Below are 23,623 nucleotides of genomic sequence, written 5' to 3'. Positions count from 1 at the left end.
ATAACCCTAAATTTACACCCATGGTGGTGCATAATTTAGATTTAAACAGTCAAAATCTCATTTGAATAACTCATATTTCATAAAATAAAATACATCACATTAGAATAATAATGTCATTGTATTAGTGTATATTGTTATTTTATCGATATCTTTCATTTCAATTCCAGTTGGTAATCTGGTAAAGGCAAAATTGCTTTTGTACCCTTTCTTGCATATCACTGTACCTATAACCATCCTATGTGAGAGTGATAATGCTGATCTCTTTATATTTTTGATATAGTTATTGAAGAATATAATGCTTGTGCAGGTAAATTAAAATACTCATTAGTTCATTACAGGGATCTGTGAATAAACAGATCCCTCTAACCAACTTGCTCTCAAGAATTCCAAAGATGTATTAGACAGGCCCAAACCAAGTTTCTGTGGAGCGATACATTCAATACATTGACGTTTACTAGTCAATTGGTGTTCACTGGTTGATATTCATCTAAAGATCCACTTTACAACTGCAGAGCTAGCCTTCGCATATGACTTACAACAACACAAACATTCATGTGCGTGCACTCGCACGCACGGACACTCGCACGCACACACACACACACACACACACACACACACACACACGCGCACACACGCACACACACACACAGGCCAACTTTACATCACCATTGAAGAAAGATTTATTGGAAAATCAATATCTTTTTTTTTTTTTTTTTTTTTTTCAAAAAAAGTTGTCTTTTTGTCACATGGTTGTCACCAACTCATTTTTGATTTTTTTTTTTTTTTTTTTTTTTTTCTTGATCAGAAGTAATATACAAATATCAAAGATAAAATTACATAGTCATAGCATAAATAATTAATCACTACAAACATTAAAAAATCACACCATTAAGCCACAACTGACAAATAATTTGTCAGCATTGATTTGTTTAACATTTGAATTGCAATGACAGTAACCATCATTGTTTTGTAGCCTTCCAACAAGATGGTACTCAGTGGTCACTCTGTTTTTGTTTATTTTTGTTGTTAGTTGCAATTTGATACATTGATTTGTTTAATAATTTAAATGCAATGATTCTCTGACCATTGTTGTCTTATGGCCTTTCAACAAGATGGGACTCATGGTCACTGTTTTAATTTATTTTTGTTTCATAAACTGGGCAAGTTGTTGTGCTTGGTTTTCAGTATCATTATAGTGATATTTCATGTTATTCTATTTTGGTATTATCAATAGACTAAAGTACTAGACTAAATTTATTCATAATTGGTTTATAAATTAGCCCTTTTGACCTTTTATGTATTCAAAATTATCTGGTACTTATCTTTTCTGTATTATGCTTATTCTTTATTTAGTTCTCCCGTGTTTCATTTTTTCTATATAGTGGTTTTCATTGTATTTACACCTCACATGGTTTATCCACTCTACCAATCTACTAATTTAATTTGCATTTGCATTTGCAGTTTTCCTTACAATATGTTTAGGCAACATATGGTTGGCTGTGCTTTGCAACCATTGGTGCTGGTGTTTCTGTACTTTTAAATTTCTCTGTTCTTTTTTTTTTTTTTTTTTTTTTTTTCAGTATTTCTCTCAGGGTACTCAAATTTTTTTGGCTGGTGCAGCATAAACCGCAGGCATCATATGGCTAATAATAATAATAATAATAATGTGTGTGTATGTGTACAAAAGTTAGTCAGAGGGTAACACTAAATTTTAAAGTTTACTGTATGTTTCTTCAGTGAATTTCAAGTAAATTTTTTCTAAGTTTTATATTTCATTACTTCCTTTGTGTTTCCCTTTGATATTTCATGTCAGCATGTTAACATGAAATTTCAGAATGAATGTGGTTCATTTAGAAAAACAAAGCGAATGATATATTTTTTAAAATGCTTTTAGTTTCATAACTTTATGAGCTCTTTACCTAGTCAACCTAGAACTTAAATCTCTTAATTATCAATATTTACTAGTAATAGTAAATTTTAACTTTGATATGCAATAAAGATAATTTGTCTGATAAAGGTCAAAATTCTCTTGAATTCTGATCAAAAAAGTTGATGAAATTGAATCATGCATAAATAATTTATAAGATAAAAAAAAAAAAAAAAAAGTAAAGTGCAGCCATTATCAACCCACTGCAGGATGGAAGCCTCCTCAACAATTCATGCTGAGGGAAATGGACCATAATCTGCCACGCTGGTCCAGTGCGGGTTGGCAGATCGACCATATTCAGCAGTCAGGGGCTTGAACCCCGGTCTACTCAAAGAGCGTGTGCTACTGCACTCGCGCTCCTGCCCACTCGGCTACGGAAGTAGAGATTTATAAGATAGTATTACATTAACAAAAGAAATAACAATGATTTCTATTTATGAATGAATTTTTATGATTTTTTAAGATATTCTGATTGCATTTTTTTACTATAATTTCACTTCAAAATCAGAACAAATTAATAATTAAAAGTTTCTGTACAAATTTTAATTTTTATGACTTTTCAAGATTTCGTGATGAAATTCACTTTTCCAGCTGTTTCCTAGCAGGAAACTCACTATTAGCCTGTTTTCTCTTAAAAAAAAAAAAATATGATTAAATATTTAAGAATATTTTTGGTTTTAGTTTTAAAATTTTCAACTTATTTGTAAAGCTTTATTTTGTTTCTCTAAAGGATACATACATTAAAATATGTGGTTTAACTTATCTAAACATTACTTTTATATTAATAGTTATACTTTATTTCAGTGCCAGTTGGATGATGCCCTGAAAAAATTTAAAATATATGAGGATACCTTAGTCAGTTGTGATAAACTACTAGTTGAACTAGAGCCTCAACTTCTTACCGAGGTTGACAGTACATGCCTTAATTTGGATGTAGCTAAAGGCAAACTTGATGGAGCCAAGGTAAAGTCAAAATTATCAGATGAGAAAAATATGTAAATTATGTAAAAATAGTGAAGTTTATTTTTTTGCTTATATTTTATTAATTAGGAGACTTAATAAAAGGAAGTGTACTAATTTCCTTGGGCAACCAGAGAAATATTTAGTGTTAATAATATATACTGTATGTTTGTATTAATTGAATGTAGCTATAATTAGATATATACGTATATGGTGCAATCTATATACAGAGTGTCTCAAAAATATTGGTACAAATGTTTAGGGGAGGTAGGTAACATCTAAAGGAATGTGAATCGCATAGGAACCCATAACCGGAAACATCACCGTAAGTCGGTAGACGGCGCTGTTCATCAATTCACGAGAGGGAAAATTTCTGGTTTACTCATTCAAGCAGTAGTCGCCGCACGAAGAGCATGCATCGATATACGAACTGTGAGCTGGCAGATATGCACCTAGTGTATGGATTAGCCAAGGGCAATGGACGAGCCGCTCAACGAATTTATGTAGAACACTTCCCAGACAGACATGTACCGGACCACCATTTCTTTGCGTGTGTGCATCAAAATTTGTGCGATTATGGGTCATTTAGAGTCGAATGTGGTCTGCGGGCAGACCACATTCGACGCGAATTCCCGCCATGGAAGAAAGTGTGTTAAATGCCATCCAGAATAATCCTACTACCAGCACACGTGCCATTACCTCTGCCTTAGGAGTGTCTCGTTGCAGTGTACAGCATGTCTGGAACAACGATTCCTTACACCCCTTTCATCTCCAAATGGTTCAGTTACTGCTCCCCCAAGGTCATCCTGCACGTGTGGCTTTTGCGCAGTAGTTTCTCCTAGAAATCAAGAAAATTCAAGACTTGAATTTTCCAGCCTATGTTTTGTTCACAGATGAGGCTTATTTCACTTGGGAAGGCTTATTCAATCAGCACAATGCTCATGTATGGGCTCACGACAACCCACACGGTGTGCGCCCCCATGCAGCACAAGGTTGCTTTGCAATAAATGTGTGGGCATGTTGGTCAGTGACTGCTTAGTCGGCCCATACCTGTTACCATCCCGCATGAACTCCGCTAAATATCGGATCTTTCTTGAACAAGTTCTACGAGGGTTACTTGACAATGTTCCGGCAAATATGAGACACAACATTTGCTTTCAACATGACGGAGCGCCTGGCCATTATGGAAGGTGTGTTCGTGACCATTTGAACTGGCATTTTGGGCGTCGATGGATTGGCCGTGGTGGACCCGTTGCCTGGCCCCCATGCTCACCTGATTTATCGAGCCTTGATTTCTTTCTGTGGGGGGGCTCTGAAATCTATCGTGTATGAATCGCCTGTGGAGACGGAAATGGACCTCGTGGCGAGACTCGTCTGTGCTGCTGCTACTGTAAAAGAAACTCCAGGTGTGTTCGACCATGTCCACCAATCCATACTGCGTCGGTGTCACGCATGCATCACGTCTCATGGTGGAACCTTCGAGCATCTGTTGTAACATCATGAAATGCATCCCTCTCGTACTCCATTGTTAATATTATGTCAAATAAATATTTGCCACTAATTACTGTCTTGTGTCATTTCTGCTTCTTGTGCCTCTGCTACTACTTTCCCCGTGACGTTTCCGGTTATGGGTTGCTATGCGATTCAGATTCCTTTAGATGTTACCTACTTCCCCTAAACATTTGTACCAATATTTTTGAGACCCCCTGTATAGTGCAATCTTATATGGTGCTGTCTAATCATTTAGTAGTGGCACTGATAAAATATTTTATGGGGTTTAATACTGCCCTAATTAATGCAGCAATTATTTAGGGCCAAAAGCAGAAACAATTTATATATATTATAAAAAAAATTTGGGATATGTGCACACAGTAAGGGAGAAAGATATAGATCCCTTTAAGGGTAGCTTAAAACGACTCCACTGGACACTGTTTAACTTAGAAAATCCAGAAAAACCAAATTTAGGAAAACATAATGCAGAGTTATTTTTTTAAAAACTAAAAATTAGAGAAACTACCCATCGCTTATTGACTTTTCATGGAGAGTAAGTTATGGAAATATACCAGTGAATGACATCACATATAGATTTAGTCAGACAGGTAACAAATTATCCAAATTTTGTACTGAAATTGAAACAGATTATCACCATGAAAGAAAGTTTGGAGGAGAATTTGTAGGTATTTGAGAATAAGACAATTCTTGCTGGGAGGTAATTCACTTGCAATTCAATCATCTCTTAGGCAAGAAAAAAATGTTTACAATATTTTTAATTACAGAGGCTTGGAAGCTTCAAAAACAGAAAAGATTTGGGACTTTTAGGGAATGTCTCTGGGATTTGAAACAGAATATGTCTGCTTCCATGCAAAGGTTTTTACAGTTGGAAAAATGGCATTTAGGATCTGACAAGTTTCTTAAAAGGTGGGGAGAGCCACCACTTCTGTGCAGTTTGTTTGGAGAAGATGAGATACATCTAAAATATTGGTTTTAGATATATTAATAAAAAAAGAAAAAAAAAAAAGCCACCTAGTTTTTTCCGTTTATTACAAAATTCAGTTTTCTTGATAAAAATATAGCTTTCATATTTTTATTGGAACAGTTCTGTTCAAAATCTGAAATTAAGATTTTCCATGATATATATAGGTTTGAATTTTATAATCCAATGTTTTTTTTTTTTTTTTTTTTTTTTTTTTTCACATTAAATTCAAACAAGCCTTGAAATGGTACTATCTGAGTGGTGGTATCCACTAAGAATAAGTGACAATAGTCTTCTCCATTGGTGAAGCGTTACTTATTCATTAATTATTTTCTTTATTATATCAAGTTTGTCACTAAGCTTTAATGTTGTTCTTCTTTTCTTCTATGTATGAAGCTTATTAACTTTGGAAGCCATAGTGAGGGGTTTTTAATTTAGTGAGGTACCATGTAGTTGCAATACATGGTAATTCATTGTGAAGGCAATCACAATATGAGATACAATTAAATCGATGCCGTTCACACTACTACTGTAGTTTACTATTACGAACAAAGGATTGTGTATTTGCACTGACAGTTCTATAATTAAAAATTTAAAAATTATATAATATTTATATTATATGTTATATAATATAATTAAATATAATATAAAATATAATTAAATATAATATACAATAAACTGTCGAAATAAAATCGCCCCAACTAATGGAACATTTGAGCTAATGGCACATTCAGATCAGATGTTTACATACAGCTCAGAGGCCTTGCAGTGGCGATAAGAGAAAATGGCAAGTCACATGATTAATGTATTTATTTACATTCGCCATTTTGAAAGTGAATTCCCTACTGATATCATGCAGTGTTCTCCCCAGAAAATTTTACCAGCCAGGTGGGAAAGTAATACTTTGCAATATTATAAAATTTTCTGTTATTTATAAATGTGACTTAAGCAATCCAGAGCAAAAATGAATTGCATAATTTAACATTATATGCTCCTGTTGCATTGACCTCGATCTCATAGTATGTTCGAATTAACATTGATCGAGATCAGTGAGTAATACCATACGGTACCACGAGAATTGCTTAAATTTTAGCCAGGCGGTCAGTTAAATTCACTGGTCTGCACGCCCATTCGATAAGTCCTGGGGAGAACACTGTCATGGATCATACCTCTGTTTTACATTCATTTTAAATTAAAACCCCCTCACTACGGCTTCTAAAATTAATAAACCTCATACATAGAAGAACAACATTAAAGCTTAGTGACAAACTTGATATAATAAAGAAAATAGAATGGGGCCTAAATAGAATTGTATTAATGGCAGAATATAACATTGGATTGTCAGCACTGCATGAAATTAAATATTCAAAGCACAAACTTTTAAAATTTACTGTCTGCATGTTCAAAACCTAACAATAAGATAGCTGAAAGAAAAATTTACACAAACCAAAATTAGAAAACTTAGCTAAAGTGCTTCATGAATGGTTTTTATTAAAATTATTGGAAGATATGGCTATATCAGGGCTAATGATTATTGCCAAAGCAAAAGATTTTAAAGGAAAAATGGGCATTGATACAATGATTGCTTTTAATCTGATGGATGGTTAACTAAATTTAAGATAAGTTAATTAAATTTAAAATAAAACTTTATAGATAACAGAAAAATAAAAATAATGGCACCTTCAATCCTGAAGGTGCCGTTATTCTAAAAGTCTGCTATAATAATTATATAATAAAAATATTATATTAAAAATAATATATATGTAATTCTGTGGGTTTCCTGAAAGAGATAAGTTAATGTGGTCTAGCCAAGCCTTGTTTTTGCAGTGTTTGTTGAATCTTACCTGGAATCTATTTCCAGGTGTAGAATCCCTCCCTTATCTTTTGTCATTTGGAAATGATATAGAAAACATTCATGAAATAGATATGTTTTGGAAATGGTGTAAAGTATTATTCTTCCAAGTCCTTATGTCTTTTTACATCTGAGAATTATACACAAAAGGATGATGACCAATCTAAAATCACCATCCACAATGTCATTGCCAACAAAATAAGAAGATTAAAGGAAAAAATTAAATATTAAGATCAGCTTCATTACCAACAAAAAAATTATGCAGTTCTTTTTTTGAAGAGAATCTACAAAATCATTAGCATTAGCATTAGTAGAGGCATTTGATGCAAGAAAGCAAGCTTATGCAGCATCAGCCAAAAAAAAAAAAAAAAAAAAAAAAAAAAAACCCACTTCCACTTCACCCCTCTGTTAGTTCAAAATACCTGTCCAGCTGAGCCTTAAACTTATTTAGGCTATCAACCTCCACCAGAAGGGATGGAAGTCTGTTCCACCAACCAACCACCCACTGGCTAAAGGCAAATTTCCGCACGTCTATCCTACATATCAATCAGTAAACCACTGTATTGTTAATTCATAGGTGAGACAAAACATCTCAGCATCAGAATAGAAGAAAATATAAGAAGATATTATGTTAGCATTAGCATTAGCATTAGTAGAGGCATATGATGCAAGAAAGCAAGCTTATTCAGCATCAGCCAAAAAAAAAAAAAAAAAAAAAGCACAACCACTACTCCCATTTTACCCCACCGTTCGTTCGAAATACCTGTCCAGCTGAGCCTTAAATTTGTTTAGGCTATCAACTTCAACAACAAGTGATGGAAGTCTATTCCACAAACCAACTGCCCGCTGGCTAAAGGCAAATTTCCGCACATCTATCCGACATCCGTCCTTCCTCAATTTGAATTTATGCCCTCTCAGGTGATTATTCTGAGCAAGAGGAAGAATCCCATCGGCATTGAGCATGCTCAAGCCATTCAAAGCCTTATATACCTCTATCAGATCACCTCGCCAATGCCTAGTCTCCAGACCCTGTAATTTGCAAAACTTAAGCCTTTCTTCGTAAGAGCAACCCTTTGTTCCATTCACTAATCTTGTTGCCTTTCTCTGTACTCGTTCAAGCAGCTCTACATCCTTCTTGAAATGAGGCCTCCAGACCTGTATACAGTATTCAAGGTGTGGCCTGACCAATGCCTTATACAAGGGAATAATCACATCCCTATCCCTGCTAGAAAAATTCCTGTATATCATTGACAAGACACCATGAGCTACTCTTGCAGCTCGTCTGCATTGCTCAGAGAACTTCATATCTGCCTGCACAATTACCCCAGGTCCTTTTCATTCTCTACCACTGTCAGCGTAGTACCACAGAGTTGATACGTTGATCTGGGGTTACTGTTTCCCATATGTAGTACTTTACATTTGTCAATGTTAAACTTCATTTGCCACCTCTCAGCCCATCTGCTCAACCTTTCCAGATCCTGTTGCAGCAGCATAGCATCAGTAGTGTCCTTAACAACCCTGCCAACCTTGGTATCGTCTGCAAACTTGGACATTAAGCCTGATACACCATCATCAATATCATTTATAAATACAGAAAACAACAATGGACCCAACACTGAACCCTGAGGAACTCCACTAATAACATTAGTCCACGTTGAGCAGTGTCCATTGATTACCACTCTCTGTCTTCTGCCACTCAACCATCCCTTTATCCATAGCAGCAATTTGCCTCCTATGCCACACTGCTCCAATTTGTGCAGCAGTCTTCCATGCGCAACAGTATCAAAAGCCTTTCTAAGATCCAAATATATAATATCAAAGTTATTCCCTGCATCCAGTTCTTTTGTGACTACATCATAGTATCCAATCAAATTGGTCAGAGAAGACCTGCCCTTAACAAAACTATGCTGTGTCTGAGCTATAACTGAATTCTTGTCCAGATGATCCTGCAGTGCTTCTTTAACCAGTGCCTCCATTAATTTTCCTGGAACAGAAGTTAAACTAACAGGTCTATAATTACTTGTTTCAGCCTTTGATCCTCCTTTGTGAATTGGGGTTACATTTGCACATCTCCAGTCTATGGGTACCTCCCCTGAGTCCAAAGAAGCTCTCATAATTATGGCTAGGGGTTTGCTTACTTCCTTTGCTGCCTCCTTTAACATAACTGGATAGATCCCATCCACCCCGGGTGCCTTTTTTATGTTTATCCTCAACAATTTCTCCTCCACTTTCCTCTCAGTTATTAGAAAATCATCTAGCTCACTGCCAATGTTTACTTCACCTACGACATTCCCCTTCCTGAATAACTCCTCATGTGTGAATGTAGACGCAAAATACTCGTTTAGATTGTTAGCCACCTGAGCAGGATCCTCAACTGTTGAACCATCAACATCCAGTGGACCAGTCTGATTCATCTCTTTCCTTCTTCAGTTTAAATAGGTAAAGAACTCTTTTCTGTTTTTCTTTGCATCCTTTGCCAAGGATTTCTCATAATCTGCCTTTGCCTGCCTAATCTCCTTTGTGACTTGGTTGCATATCAACTTGTATCTATCATAGGCTTCTGTGTCATGTGTTAATTTGTAAGTATCCCATACATTTTTCTTCTCTGCCATATGTCTCATTAGTTCATCTGACAATCATTTAGGCCTGAACCTTGAACAATATTTCTTGGTTGGTATGTAAAGCCTGGTAGCTTCCAAGATTAGTTCCTTGAATGCTTCCCATTTTGAATTTGCTGTTGGTAACATCATCAGTTGGTCCCACTGTATAGAATTTAAATACTGTCTCAGACCATCATAGTCGCCTTTACGAAAGCAAAAACCCTTCCCTTTACCTCTGATGGTAGTTACCTCCTTGAGTAAATCCCACTTCAGCACACTGTGATCACTGCCACCTAGTGGTTCCTTTATCTGCAGATTCTTAATGCATGAAGAATCACTACTGATAATCAGATCAAGAGTATTACTCCCTCTAGTTGCCTCCCGAACATGCTGGTGTAGAAAACAATCATCCAATAAATCCACAAAAGCCTTGCTAGTGTGTGAGTGACCAACCCACAAATTCCAGTCAATATCTGGGAAATTAAAATCTCCCATTATAAGACTCTCTGATTTACTGGCCCATTCTATTTCCCTGTACAGTATCTTATTATACTCATCAGAGTCATTAGGCCTATAGCACACTCCTAATCTCAATTTTGATTTACCCATGCTTATGTCACACCAAACTGACTCGACACTGCCCTGTCCATCGATGTCGACTGGCTTCACTTCCTTGGATTTTATGTGTTTTTTAACTAATAGCATAACCCCTCCTCCCTTCCTATCCTGTCTATCCTTTCTGTAGACGTTGTACTCCCCAAATTCCAGTTCTGCATTCCTTATATCTGTGTGACACCATGTCTCTGATATCCCAACAATATTTGCCTTTGATGTTTTCAGCAAAGCCTCAAATTCATCAAATTTATTTACTAAACTCCTAGCATTGGTGTACACGCAAGTATACATGCACCTGTTTCTATTCTTAGCTACCCTAACACAACCCATGTGTTTACTTGTACCGCAATGACTTCCAGCAGTCTCTGAAATATCCTGCATATTGTTTTTCAGGCTTCTGCTCATTCCAATAGAAGGAGTGCAAGAATCTCTTTCACCTCTGCCAGTGGCTACTGTTAATCTATTGGTCTTTGTCTTCCCCCAAGCTAGCAGTTTTCCGACCCACCTAATACTGCCTCGATAGCATCAGCAAGTATTCTTGCACCCTTTCTATTTAAGTGTATCCCATCCCTGTAGAAGCAATCTCTTCTGTTAACAAGTACAGTCCAGGCTGAAAAAAATTCTACCCCTTGAGCCTTGCACAATCTTTCCAGGGCCGAATTGATCAACAAGGCTCTCATCATATACTCCTTCCTATCGTGTCTGGGCAGAATTACAGACACTACAAATGAAGACACTACACTAAAATGTACAGATGAAGTAACAAGTTTGAGTTGAATTGCTCATTTTTGGAAATTGCAACACTGATTTCAATTCCACAATGTAAAAAGGATAATCAAGAAATAACACAAAATTGGAAAACAAAGTAATATTTTTAATCTAAAAACAAAAAGTTCATACTAAACAGAAATAATGATAGAATACAAATTAATGTAATTTGTATTATGTTTAAAATATTCATAATAAAATGTAGGTATTAAAGTTTAAAATACATATCCACGTCTCTGTGTGAAAAGCTGATTATTACAGTTATTATTCAGTCCATGGTGGTATTGCCTCCTCCTTGGGTGTATACTATACCACTGGGAGAATACTTAGACATCCACTGGAAAATTCTATATTCCTGTACATTTTGAGATTTAATTGGCAAAAAGTTTTATTATATCATAATAATTATTTGTAGAATTAAAACACTAATATACCACATTGAATCGATAGTTGCAAACCACAACCAGTAATGCAGAAGCAGTGCCAACTGCCACCTGCATATGAGTAAATTATGATTAAAATAAAACTACTGAAAGAAAATAAAAATTAGAAATAAATATGCAGATGCCACTACTCACCCAGGAAAGCACAGTGACATGGTCTTCTGCTTCAAGTGTGGTGCAACTGCTGCCTGCTGGAAACAAGCTAGGAAACCCCCACTCCATTTAACACAAATGATAATATCCTATTCCTTTTTTTTTTGTTAAGCTATCAGTAGTGGATATTTACAATATTGCATTTATTATTCAGGTGCATCATGTAGTGTATAAAAACTCTGAGGGAACGGTCACTTCATGCTGATAGTTTGAGACTTAGTCTAACTTTGCCATCGTAACTTTTAGGGTAATAACTTAGTTTAACTCAGGGTGTTAGGTTTCTTCTTTTTTTTTATGCAAACTCCATACACAAGAGGTATTAGAACCTATAGTACTTAGTACCATGCATGAGTTGAAGGTTGAGCAGATAAAGAAGATACTTTTTGACATTAGACTTGAATTTCTATAGATTGTAATTTTCAGGAAATATGTATGAAGGGGGGTTGTTCTAGAAAATGGAAGGTGAAGGAATAAATAAGGAAGAAGGAAAGTTGGTTCTGAGAGTTCAAAGTTGGACAGTAAAAGGAAGCTGACTGGTGACGCACATTATCGCACTGTTTTGGAAGAGAGAGAGAGAGAGCAGAAATTAAAGAAGCCAATTCAGTAGAACAGTGTCCAAGGAAGTATCTATAGAAAAGGCATGCATCAAAACAGAATGGGGATCGGAAAAATATTCCATTTAAGGGCAGATTTGAGATTTGTATAGAGTAGCTGTTTAGAAGAAAGGTAACACTGAGAGTGAAAGAGAAAACTTATCTTTTTTACATGCAGAGGAAGCAGTATTTGTGATGTGCTTAGCCAAGAGAGATAAGAAATCAGCATAATCCCTAATAGAGATATGTGAACTTGTCTTGAAAGCTGAGTGTCATTGAAAATAAATGTAGGAGCAGAAGGATCCTTTTTTGTGAGATATAAGATAGGACTGAGTTTTAGAATGATTGAAATTAACTGAGTTATCTTTGCCCCACTGGAAAATTATCTGGAGATCAGCATTTAAGGAATTGGAAGTGGATATTTGATAAATTGAAGCCACTTTTGCAGGACAATGTTCTCAAGCTGGAAAGTGGAATGCAATGTGCTGTCATCAGCAAAAAGATAGGATTTATAATCAATGGAAGAAGGTAATTAACATACAAGAGGAAATAGAGTGAGAAAGAACTGACCTTTCAGGAACACCAGCATTAGTGAAGAAATGAGAAGATAGAGAACCATCTAGTTACCATCGCCTGCAGTGAAAAGTCAGAGAAAACTGGATAACCAATTACAAAATACAGTCAGTAATCTATAAGTTAGAAGCTTATTTAGAAGACCTTTATACCAAATTCAATCAAGAGTCTTTAAAATATCATGAGCAACTGATTGTTTCACTAAACTTTTCCATTGAATATGCCTGTAGATGGGTAGCATATGCCTGTATATATATCACCAGTGTGATCGACAGTGATGGAATCAATATTGGCAATCATTAATCACCTGGAAGGTAGTTTCAAGATAGGTTAGGAGTTGGCATTGAATGGATTTCTCCATTACTTTAGAAAGAGTAGAGGTGAGTGTAATGGAACAATAATTGGATAGGATGAATTTGTCACACTTTTTTGGAACTGGATGGATATGAGCATATTTCCAAGGAGAAGGGAAAACACTAGTAGAATAAGAAAGTGTAAAAAGGCAACTTAGAATAGGAGTAAACTCTGGAGCACAGGTTTTTAGCATTTTAGAGCCACGAGGCACATGATGCAAGAAAGGAAGCTTGTGCAGCATCAGCCAAAAAAAAACACCTTCCCATTTCACTGATCTATTAATTCCAAATGTTTGTCTAGTTCTGCCTTGAATTTATTTAAGCTATCAACTTCCACAACAACAGATGGAAGTTTGTTCCAGCAATCAACTACCCACTGACTGAAGGCAAACTTCCACACATCTATTCTACAACTGTCTGTCTTTCCTCAGTTTGAATCTGTGCCCCCTCAGGTTTGTAATCTGAGCAAGAGGAAGATTCCCATCAGCATTGAGTCTGCTCAATCCATTCAAGGCCCTATACACCTCAATCAGATCGCCTCACAGGTGCCTAGTCTCTTAAGATTAAGGCTTAAGTTATGCAAATTACAGAAGCTGCAATTTGCTTAAGCCTTTTTTCATAAGAGCACCCCCTTTGTTCCCTTCACCAGTCTTTTTGCCCTTCTCTGTACTCATTCTAGCATCTCTACATCCTTCCAAAAATGAGGCTTCCAGACCTGTAAGCAGTACTCAAGGTGTGGCCTGCCATTGCCTTATACAAGGGGATAATCACCTCCTTATCCCTGCTCACAAAATTCCTGTATATCATTGACAAGACCCCATGACAGCCTGTGGCAGCCTGTCTGCATTGCTCAGAAAACTTCATATCTGACTGCACAATTACCCCAGGTCTCTTTCATTCTCCACTATCCGAGTGTAACATCACCCAGTTGGTATATTTCTCTGGGGTTACTGCTACCCATATACAATACCTTGTATTTGTCAACGTTAAACTTCAGTTGCCACTTCTCAGCCCATCTACCAAATTTTCCAGATCCTGTTGCAGCAGCATACTGTCATTATTATTATTAACAACCCTGCCAACCTTTGTATCATCTGCAAACTTTGACATTAAGCTTGATATACCTTCATAAATTTTGAGAACAAGTGGAGAAATAGCATCAGGACCTTATGCTTCCTTTGCATCAAGGCTGTTCAAAATTCTTCTGACATCCTTCAAAACAGAAGACCACAGGATGCATTGAATGGAGTGTACTGCAAATGGTAGGAGGTGGTTTTCCACATTCATCATACACTAGTTAGAAGAAAAGTAGGCTGCTAGTGGGTCAGCTTTATCTTTAGCTGAGGTGGCAATAGAACCATCCAGTTTTGACAGAGGTGGGAATAGAGATGAGCAAAGGTTGTGGCCAATATCTTTGGCAAGAGACCAGAATGCTCTACTACCATTTGGACAAGAAACAAGTTTTCAAGTCATAGTCTATTCAAAATCTTGTTTGAACTGATTAATAACTGCTTTGCAATCGCGAGCTTCTGTATAGGCAGAAAATGAATCTGGACATTTGGATGCGAGTGAGTTGTGATATGCTATTTGGTTATTTGTTTTTTTTTTTTTTTAGGAGCATTAGCAACTAAGGCCATGGATTAGTTATATTTATTTTCCAGTGTCACTATTCTTCTTGTTTTTCTTAAGTGATTCTTTACTTAAAAGCTTTGAAGTAGAATCCAGAAAGGAAATACACCTTTCTTTCCTTGTGTGTATATATATATATATATATAATCCGTACTAACCTACTCTAAACCGCTTGGTCACTGGTGGCACTGCTCCTGCCTCCACGTGGCGGGGCTGAAAACCTGGGAGAAGAAAAACACTCTCCCGGGGCAAAAAGGAGCAAAGATGGACATAAATAGACATGCCACTTATGGATCTCATGATCCAGATCTCTCAAACAGAGAAGAGTTAAATGCAGGAAATGCAAAACGGCAGAAAAAAGAAGGAACAGAAACCCCTGCTCCTCTTTTTTTGATACTGCATTCTTTGACTGACAATCCTTTGAGTAAGCTCTCCCCATTCTTAATACAGAAATGTCTTGAGAATGTGGCGGGCCCACCAAAAATGGTTCGAAGATTAAAATCCGGAGACCTTCTAGTGGAGATGAACGAGAATAAACACTCGGAAAAGCTATTAAAAATATCGACTTTTGGTGGAATTCCCACAAAGGGTACCCCGCATGCCACCTTAAACTCCTCTAAAGGGGTAATAGCCGAGTGGGATCTCCTTAACGTATCTGAGGAGAAAATCATTCAGGAATTAGGCGATCAAAATGTAATAAATGCCAAAAGGATAGTCATTAAGAAAGATGGGGTTCTTACATTTAAAACACTAATTTTACCAACAACTGTTAAAGCTGGATATTTAAGGTGCAAAATTCGACCTTATATTCCAAACCCAGTCCGGTGTTTTAAATGCCAAAAATTTGGACACTCACAAGCAGTCTGCAGGGGTGTAACCACCTGTGCCTCCTGTGGTTCAAAAGAGCATGTTCACACAGACTGCCCCACTGAAATACAAAGCTGCCCAAACTGTAAGGGAAATCATTCAGCATTTACAAAGGAGTGCATCCAGTGGCAGACTGAAAAGAATATACAAAAGTACAAAGTGGAACACAAGGTGCCATACCAAGAAGCAAAAAGACATTGTTTAATTTCAAATAAATTGCCATCTTATTCTTCAGTTGTAAAAAAGCAACGATCCATAACAGTACAAACAGATTGTTCAGTTCCGCCAAGCATCTCAATTTCTGATTGGGCCAGGTCAGTCCTCTCTACACTAAAAGAACAGCCTACCCAACAGCAATCAACTCATTCGGTAAACACACCATTGACAATACCGCCAGATAAAAATTCTGTACAACAGCCAGTTAATCAAACAAGCTCTGAAAGAAATAATCAAAAAACCAGTACTGATACCATGGACATAGATAGAAATTCACACCGAGATGACCCACTTCTTTAACTTCATGCAGAAGAGGAGGACATGGACGTCACTAGACCAAATTTTCCAAAAAGAGAAAAAAGACTAGACGGGCGCAAACAGACCACATCCCGTAAGCAAGCAGACACACCCGATAATGCATAGAATCATTCAGTGGAATTGTCGCGGACTCCGAGCTAACACAGACAATGTTTATGACTTAATTACCGAATATAAGCCTGCTGTTCTTTGTCTACAGGAAACAAACCTGACCCCTAAAATAACTATGAGCATAAAACATCATATAATGCTTAGAAAGGATAGGAACGACTCTAATACAGCACATGGAGGTGTAGCATTGCTAGTAAACTCCAGAACTCCTTTCAGACCAGTCCCACTGCAAACAACTTTAGAAGCAATTGCTGCTAGAGTTATGGTTAAGATAGCGGTAACAGTTGTTTCCATATACCTTTCGCCAAACTATTCATACTCTCTAGCAGATTTGAATGATTTAGTTACTCAGCTACCACCACCTTTCTGTATCTTGGGTGACTGGAATGGGCATCACCCCCTATGGGGTTCCTCACACCTTGATAAGAGAGGTCAGTTAATTGAAAAATTTCTTGAAAGGCACAACTTAACATTATTAAACAATGGGACTCACACGTACGTGCATCTTTCCTCAAGGTCAACTTCTGCAATTGATCTTTCAATATGCTCGCCAAACCTCCTTCCTCTTATTGATTGGACGGTCACTGATAACCTGCTAAATAGTGACCACTTTCCAGTAATATGCACACTATCGGCTAACTCTCCTCCTCAAACTGAGATAAAAACTGTTTGGAAATTTTACAAAGCTAACTGGAAGAAATATCAAGAGCTGGCACATCTAGATATTCAGACTATTGAGACTCACCATTGACTCTGCCGTAACTTACATAACTCAGCAAATGATAGCAGCTGCAGAAACCAGTATACCCAGATCATCCGTGAAAACTCGCTCCCACCCAAAAATATGGTGGAATGAAGCCTGTAGCAATGCGAAAAAAGAGAAGAATAGATACTGGAACTTATTTCGTAAATACCCAACCACAGCTAATCTCATACAGTTCAAGAAAGCTAGAGCTAAATCTCGTCACATACAACGAATAAGCAAAAAAGAGACATGGTCTAAATATGCCTCCTCTATAAACAGGACCACAAATATCAGAACTGTTCGGACTAAAGTTGGAAGAATTAATGGAAAATATCCACCTATAACCACTCCGATAATATATCTAAAAGGCAAAGAAATCTGCAATCCTCTCGATATTTCTAATACATTAGATGAAACCTTTGAAAAAATCTCCGCTGTAACCGCATTTGAGCCAAGTTTCCAGGCACATAAAATACAAGCAGAAAAATATAATCTCAATTTCAGTACTTCATGACAGCATCCATATAATGTACCTCTTACCATGGCAGAGTTACGTAGCACATTTGCAAGATCCAAAAATAGTGCTGCTGGCCCTGATGGAGTGTATTATGCCATGATATATCACTTGAGTGAAGAATCCCTTTCTGCTCTGCTAAAACTGTATAATAGAATCTTTGGCGAAGACTACTACCCTACCAGTTGGCATCATTCTATTGTATTAGCTTTCCCAAAACCAGGAAAGGACCATTCAGATCCAGCAAATTTCCGACCGATAGCGTTAACTAGTTGTATAGGAAAAGCATTAGAAAAAATAATTAATGCCAGATTGACATGGTTCCTAGAAACTGAATGCATTCTAAGTCAAAATCAATATGAATTTCGAAGAACTAGATCAACACTTGACCTTAAGGTCAAAGCTGAAGGAAACATCCGAAATGCATTTCTCAGGAATGAACACCTAGTGATGATATGTCTTGACATCGAAAAAACTTTTGATACAACCTGGCGGTATGGAATTCTTCACGATCTCTATGAATCCGGTATTCGTGGTCATCTTCCAAAATTTATCCAGAAATTTTTGAGCAATAGGACCTTTTAGGTACGATTTCACTCTGCTCTCTCCCAAACATTTGTGCAAGAAGAGGGGGTCCCTCAGGGTTCTGTGCTTAGTGCCACGCTCTTCTCTCTCAGGATTAATTCCATTACAAAATGTATTCCCGACACAGTTGAAACTTATCTGTATGCTGACGATCTGGCAATCTCAAGCCACTCACAAAACATGCGTTTCATTGAAAGGCAGCTTCAAGGTACAATTAACAAGCTTGTTCAGTGGGCCAAAAATAATGGATACAGACTTTCAAAACAAAAAACAATAGCAATTCATTTTTGCCGTAAACGGAATTTACATCCAGATCCCAATTTACATCTTGATTCTCATCCAATTTCTTTTCAACAGAGTATTAGCTTTCGTGGACTAATTCTGGATAAAAAACTTAGTTTCTTAGAGCATATTAAACACATTCGTACAACCTGTCTAAAGAAGCTGAATCTCCTCAGGGCAATTTCCGCTATGTCATGGGGTGCAGATCGGTACATGCTGCTGCACTTATACCGGTCGCTCATTAGATCCAAACTAGACTATGGGTTACCTGCATATGCCTCAGCTAGGGAAAGTGTATTAAAATGGCTCGACCCAGTACATCACAATGCCCTCCGAATTGCACTGGGAGCTTTTCGTACATCGCCAGTTCAGAGTCTCTATACGGAAGCACATGAACCACCCCTATTTCTTCGTCGGCAAGCTCTGTTATTAAGTTATGCAGCAAAAATCAGAAGTTTCCCACATCATCCTATAAAACAGTATTTATTCACCCCAAAATGGCATAGTTTGTACCAAAATAAACCTTTGCAGAATAAACCATGTGGCATTAGATTACAAAGCATAACTACGTACAGGGAACTAAATAAGAATGACATAATTCTAGATATTAGCATGGTTATGCCACCATGGCAAATACCCTTGGCCAATGTTGACCAACATTTCCAACAATGGGGAAAGAATGCACTTCCAAATTTCAGTATTCAGCAGATCCATGCAACTCACTCTTTTCAGTTCTCTAGTTTTACCCAAATTTACACTGATGGTTCCAAGACAGATAGTAAAGTTGGAGCAGCTGCAGTTCTACCAAACAATACAATATCCCAGCAGCTCCCTTTGGAGTACAGTATTTACACCGCAGAACTGTATGCTATCCTGATGGCTCTAGACAATGTAAAACAGTCATTATATCCTCAAACTATTATCTACACCGATTCCTTAAGTGCTGTATCTGCTCTTCAGTGTAAATTTCCTTCCAGTCATCCGTTTCTACAACAAATTCAAACCAAGTTAGTGCAGCTTCTTGCAAACAGGCAAAAATTAATTTTCTGTTGGATACCTGGGCACTCTGGAATCAGAGGAAACGAACAAGCGGATCTTGCAGCCAAGAACGCCAGTCACATAAAATCAGACATGCAGATACCTTACACAGATTTAAAACGCATCATACATACCAATGTCAGAAAAAAATGGCTATCCATTTGGCAGGGAGAAAAAAGCAATAAGCTTTTTCAGATTAAAAACGATCACAAGAAGTGGCTATCAAGCCTAAGAGGCAATAAAAAGGAAGAAGTAGTACTTGCTAGAATTCGAATAGGACATACTCACCTAACTCATAGTTATTTACTCACTCAGGATGACCCTCCACTATGCAGCAACTGTCAAACTCAACTCACAGTAAACCACTTGATCATTGAATGCCCATTATATCTGAGAGAACGAAAAACAGCTTTCTCTTCACATCTATATTCTTCTAATAAACTTACCTTACAACAGATTCTCGGAGACCGACAAGATATTAATGATGTTTTTACCTTCCTCAAATTGATAAACAAATATCACCTGATCTGAATCCTTTTATTTAATATAACAATCATGTATCAAATAAGATTGAAATAGGTGCATTATGGCCTTAGTAGCCCTTGCACCAATAAATCCAACAAACAAAAAACAACAACAACAACTAAGGCCATATTGCTCCGGGATATGCGGCGGTCATTCCCTGACCTTTCCGCATCCTCCGTATTTGGTGGTGACGGGCTTGAACCCCGGTCTAATCAAGAAGCGTGTGCTACGCACTGCTGCTCCTTCCCACCTGGCTACAGAGGCGCCCCTGTGATATGCGACATGCTTAGCACATTTATTGGAAATCCAAAGTTTACATAAAAGATGAGATTTTAAGGTGGAGTGTGAAATAAAATACCCATCCCTGCAAGAAGTAATTCACTGACACAATCTGTGCAAATGTTGGCATCAGAAGATTTAAAGGCGCCTCCATAGCCAGGTGGGAAGGAGCAGCAGTGCGTAGCACACGCTTCTTGATTAGACCGGGGTTCGAGCCCGTCACCACCAAATACGGAGGATGCGGAAAGGTCAGGGAATGACCACTGCATATTCCCAGAGCAATATGGCCTTAGTTGCTAATGCTCCTAAAAACCAAATAACCAACCTAACCTAACCAACCAGAAGATTTAAAACCGTAATCCAATCAAGGAAAAGAAGAAAAGAATCTTGCAGATCATCCCATTTTGAAATAATGTAATGCAAAAATAACACAAAGTTGAAATGGCCACAAAAGAATGGCTTCATTGGAGAAGAGACCATCACTGAGTTGTGATCTGAGGTGCCTAGAGGACCGCCCACCTCAACCATGTACTTAGAAAGGTTGTTTTTGTGAAAGTTATTTTTGCTAGGTGGTTAGGATTGTCTGGTATTCTGGTAGAGAAATGAAAAATCTGTGTGAGGTCATTAGTAATTGCAAAAGCCTCAGCATCTCAACCAGCCCAGTCCACCTGACAAAAATGGAAGACAGCTGGATTTGTGAACATTAAAATCATCAAGGAAAATTAATCCACTTTTAGGAAAGTTGGAAAGTTGGAGAGAATGTCAAAGAGTTCTAGATGATTAGTGGAGTTGGAAAAACAATAGAGGCAACAGACAAATTTGACACGATGGGTAAAAATTTTAAGCCAGAAAGCGTTGAAAAGAGGAGATTTAAAATTACTGAGTCTCTGACTCGGAATATAAGAGCAGACATATGCACAAGTACCACCTGTGAAGTGAAAAAAATTATACCCTGAATAATTAAGACAACTGAGATGAGCAGTGGTTAAATCAACCGATAATTGGGATTCTATCATAAAAAGTATGCGGTGTTTTAGGTAAACTGTAAATAGAAATGGACATCATTGAGATTGGAACTGAGACCACATATATTTTGTAAAATAAACAAGGAAGTGTTTGGGAAGTTTAGATCTTTTTGCAGATAGGTTTCTTCTATTAGTTTGACTATTCATGATCTATTTAGTAGTAAGAAAAGATTTGGAGGTTATGTTGTATGAAGTAATGAAGTTTTTGGATATAGCATACACATTATTATTATTATTGTTTTATTGTTATTAGCCATATGGTGCAAGGAAGCTTGAGGCTTATGCGGTACCAGCCAAAAAAAAATTCCCAAGTTAGCCTGAGAGAGAGAGAGAGAGAGAGAGAGAGAGAGAGAGAGAGAGAGAGAGAGAGAATCACCAAGAAAGAGAAGAATGATGATATCCAGCTCAGGACCTTGGGTATGCCAAGCCCATTCCTACCAGATGTGAGCCCCTGGGGTGAATACACCCAGCTACTTGACATAATATGGCTTTGATAATGCTACCCACATACACACTACTTGGACTCCCTCCAGTCACTATCTGGTGGAGTACAGGCATTGAGATTATGCACTTGTTGATCCAGAAACCTCCTATTAAGTTACCAATAGGTTTGGTCCAGTGGGCTATGTAGCAGCCAGTCTGCAAACACTGTTTTACAACTGTATACTTGAAATGTAAAGAAGATTGCATCTTGCTATTAGCATTAGCATTAGTTGAGGCATATGATGCAAGAAAGCAAGCTTATACAGCATCAGCCAAAAAAATCCCCCTTCCCATTTCACCCATCCAGTCACTCCAAATGCTTGTCTAGTTCAGCCTTAAATTTAATTAAACTTCAACTTCCACAACAACAACAGATGGAAGTATGTTTCAGCATTCAACTACCCACTGGCTAAATGCAAACTTCTACACATTTATTCTATAAATGTCTTTCCTCAATTTCAATCTATGCCCCCTCAGATTCTTATTCTGAGTAAACGGAAATATCCCGTCAGCATTGAGCCTGCTCAAACCATTCAAGTCCTATACAACTTGATTAAATCACCTCACAAGTGTCTAGTCTACAGATGCTGCAACTTGCAGAACATAAGCCTTTCTTCGTAAGTGCACCCCTTTGTCCCTCTCACCAATCTTGTTGCCCTTTTCTGTACTCATTCTGGCAACTCTACATCCTTCCTAAAATGAGGCTTCCAGACCAGTACGCAATACTCAAGGTGTAGCCTGACCATTGCCTTATACAAAGGGATAATCGCCTCCTTGTCTCTGCTAGAAAAATTCCTATATATCTTTGCCAAAACTCCATGACCAGCTCTGGCAGCCAGCCCATCTGCACTGCTCAGAGAACTTCATATCTTCCTGCACAATTACCCCCAGATCATTTTCATTCTCCACCTCCCTGAGTATAGTACCACCCAGTTGGTACGTTTCTCTTGAGTTACTGCTACCCATATGCAGTACTCTGCATTTGTCAATGTTAAACTTCAGTTGTCCTTTCTCAACCCATCTGCCTAACTTTTCTAGGTTCTGTTGCAGTAGCGTACTGTCATTAACAACCCTGCCACTGTTCACCTATGTCAACTGGATGCACTTCCTCCTCCCTTCCTACCCTGTCTATCCTTTCTGCACACATTGTACTCCCCAAATTCCAATTCTGCACTGCTTATATCTGTGTGACACGATGTCTCTGATATCCCAACAATATCTTCCTTTGATGTCTTGATCAGCACTTCAAATTTATCAAATTTATTAACTATACTTCTAACTTTGGTGTACATGCACTTGTTCATACTCATAGTTACCCTAACACAGTCCATGTATTTATTTGTTCCATGATGACTTCCAGCAGCTCTTGAAATCCCCAGCAACTTGCTCTCTAAGCTGCTGCTCAGTACAATACAAGCAGTGCAAGAATCACTTTCGCCTCTGCTTGCGGCTACTGTTAATCTTTTTGTCTGTGAATCCACCGAAGCTAGCAGTTTTCTGATCCACCTAACACTGCCTCAATAGCATCAGCAAATATTCTTGCACCCTTTCTATTTAAGTGTATCCCATCCCTGTAGAAGCAGTCTCTCCTGTTAGCAAGCACAGACTATGCTGAAAAAAATTCTACCCTGTGAGCCTTGCACAATCTATCCAGGGCTGAATTGGACAAGACTCTCATCATATACTCCCTCCTGTT

At 37.5% G+C, this 23,623-nt stretch overlaps 1 protein-coding gene across 3 annotated transcripts in view; it reads left to right on the top strand.

Annotated features, from left to right (window-relative positions):
• Positions 1-23,623, top strand: part of LOC150084856 (muscle-specific protein 300 kDa-like) — a 1,257,473-nt gene that overhangs the window by 454,656 nt on the left and 779,194 nt on the right. For all 3 annotated transcript variants that reach the window (XM_090376651.1, XM_090376652.1, XM_090376650.1), the window contains one exon: positions 2,732-2,890. In XM_090376651.1, coding sequence (XP_090232777.1) covers positions 2,732-2,890 — 159 coding nt within the window. The remainder of the gene's footprint in view (positions 1-2,731; positions 2,891-23,623) is intronic.

Source organism: Mastigoproctus giganteus, chromosome 6, assembly GCF_048544385.1.
Source record: "Mastigoproctus giganteus isolate SK-2022 chromosome 6, ASM4854438v1, whole genome shotgun sequence".
Lineage (NCBI taxonomy): Eukaryota > Metazoa > Arthropoda > Arachnida > Uropygi > Thelyphonidae > Mastigoproctus > Mastigoproctus giganteus.
This window is presented reverse-complemented; position numbering and strand designations above follow the sequence as displayed.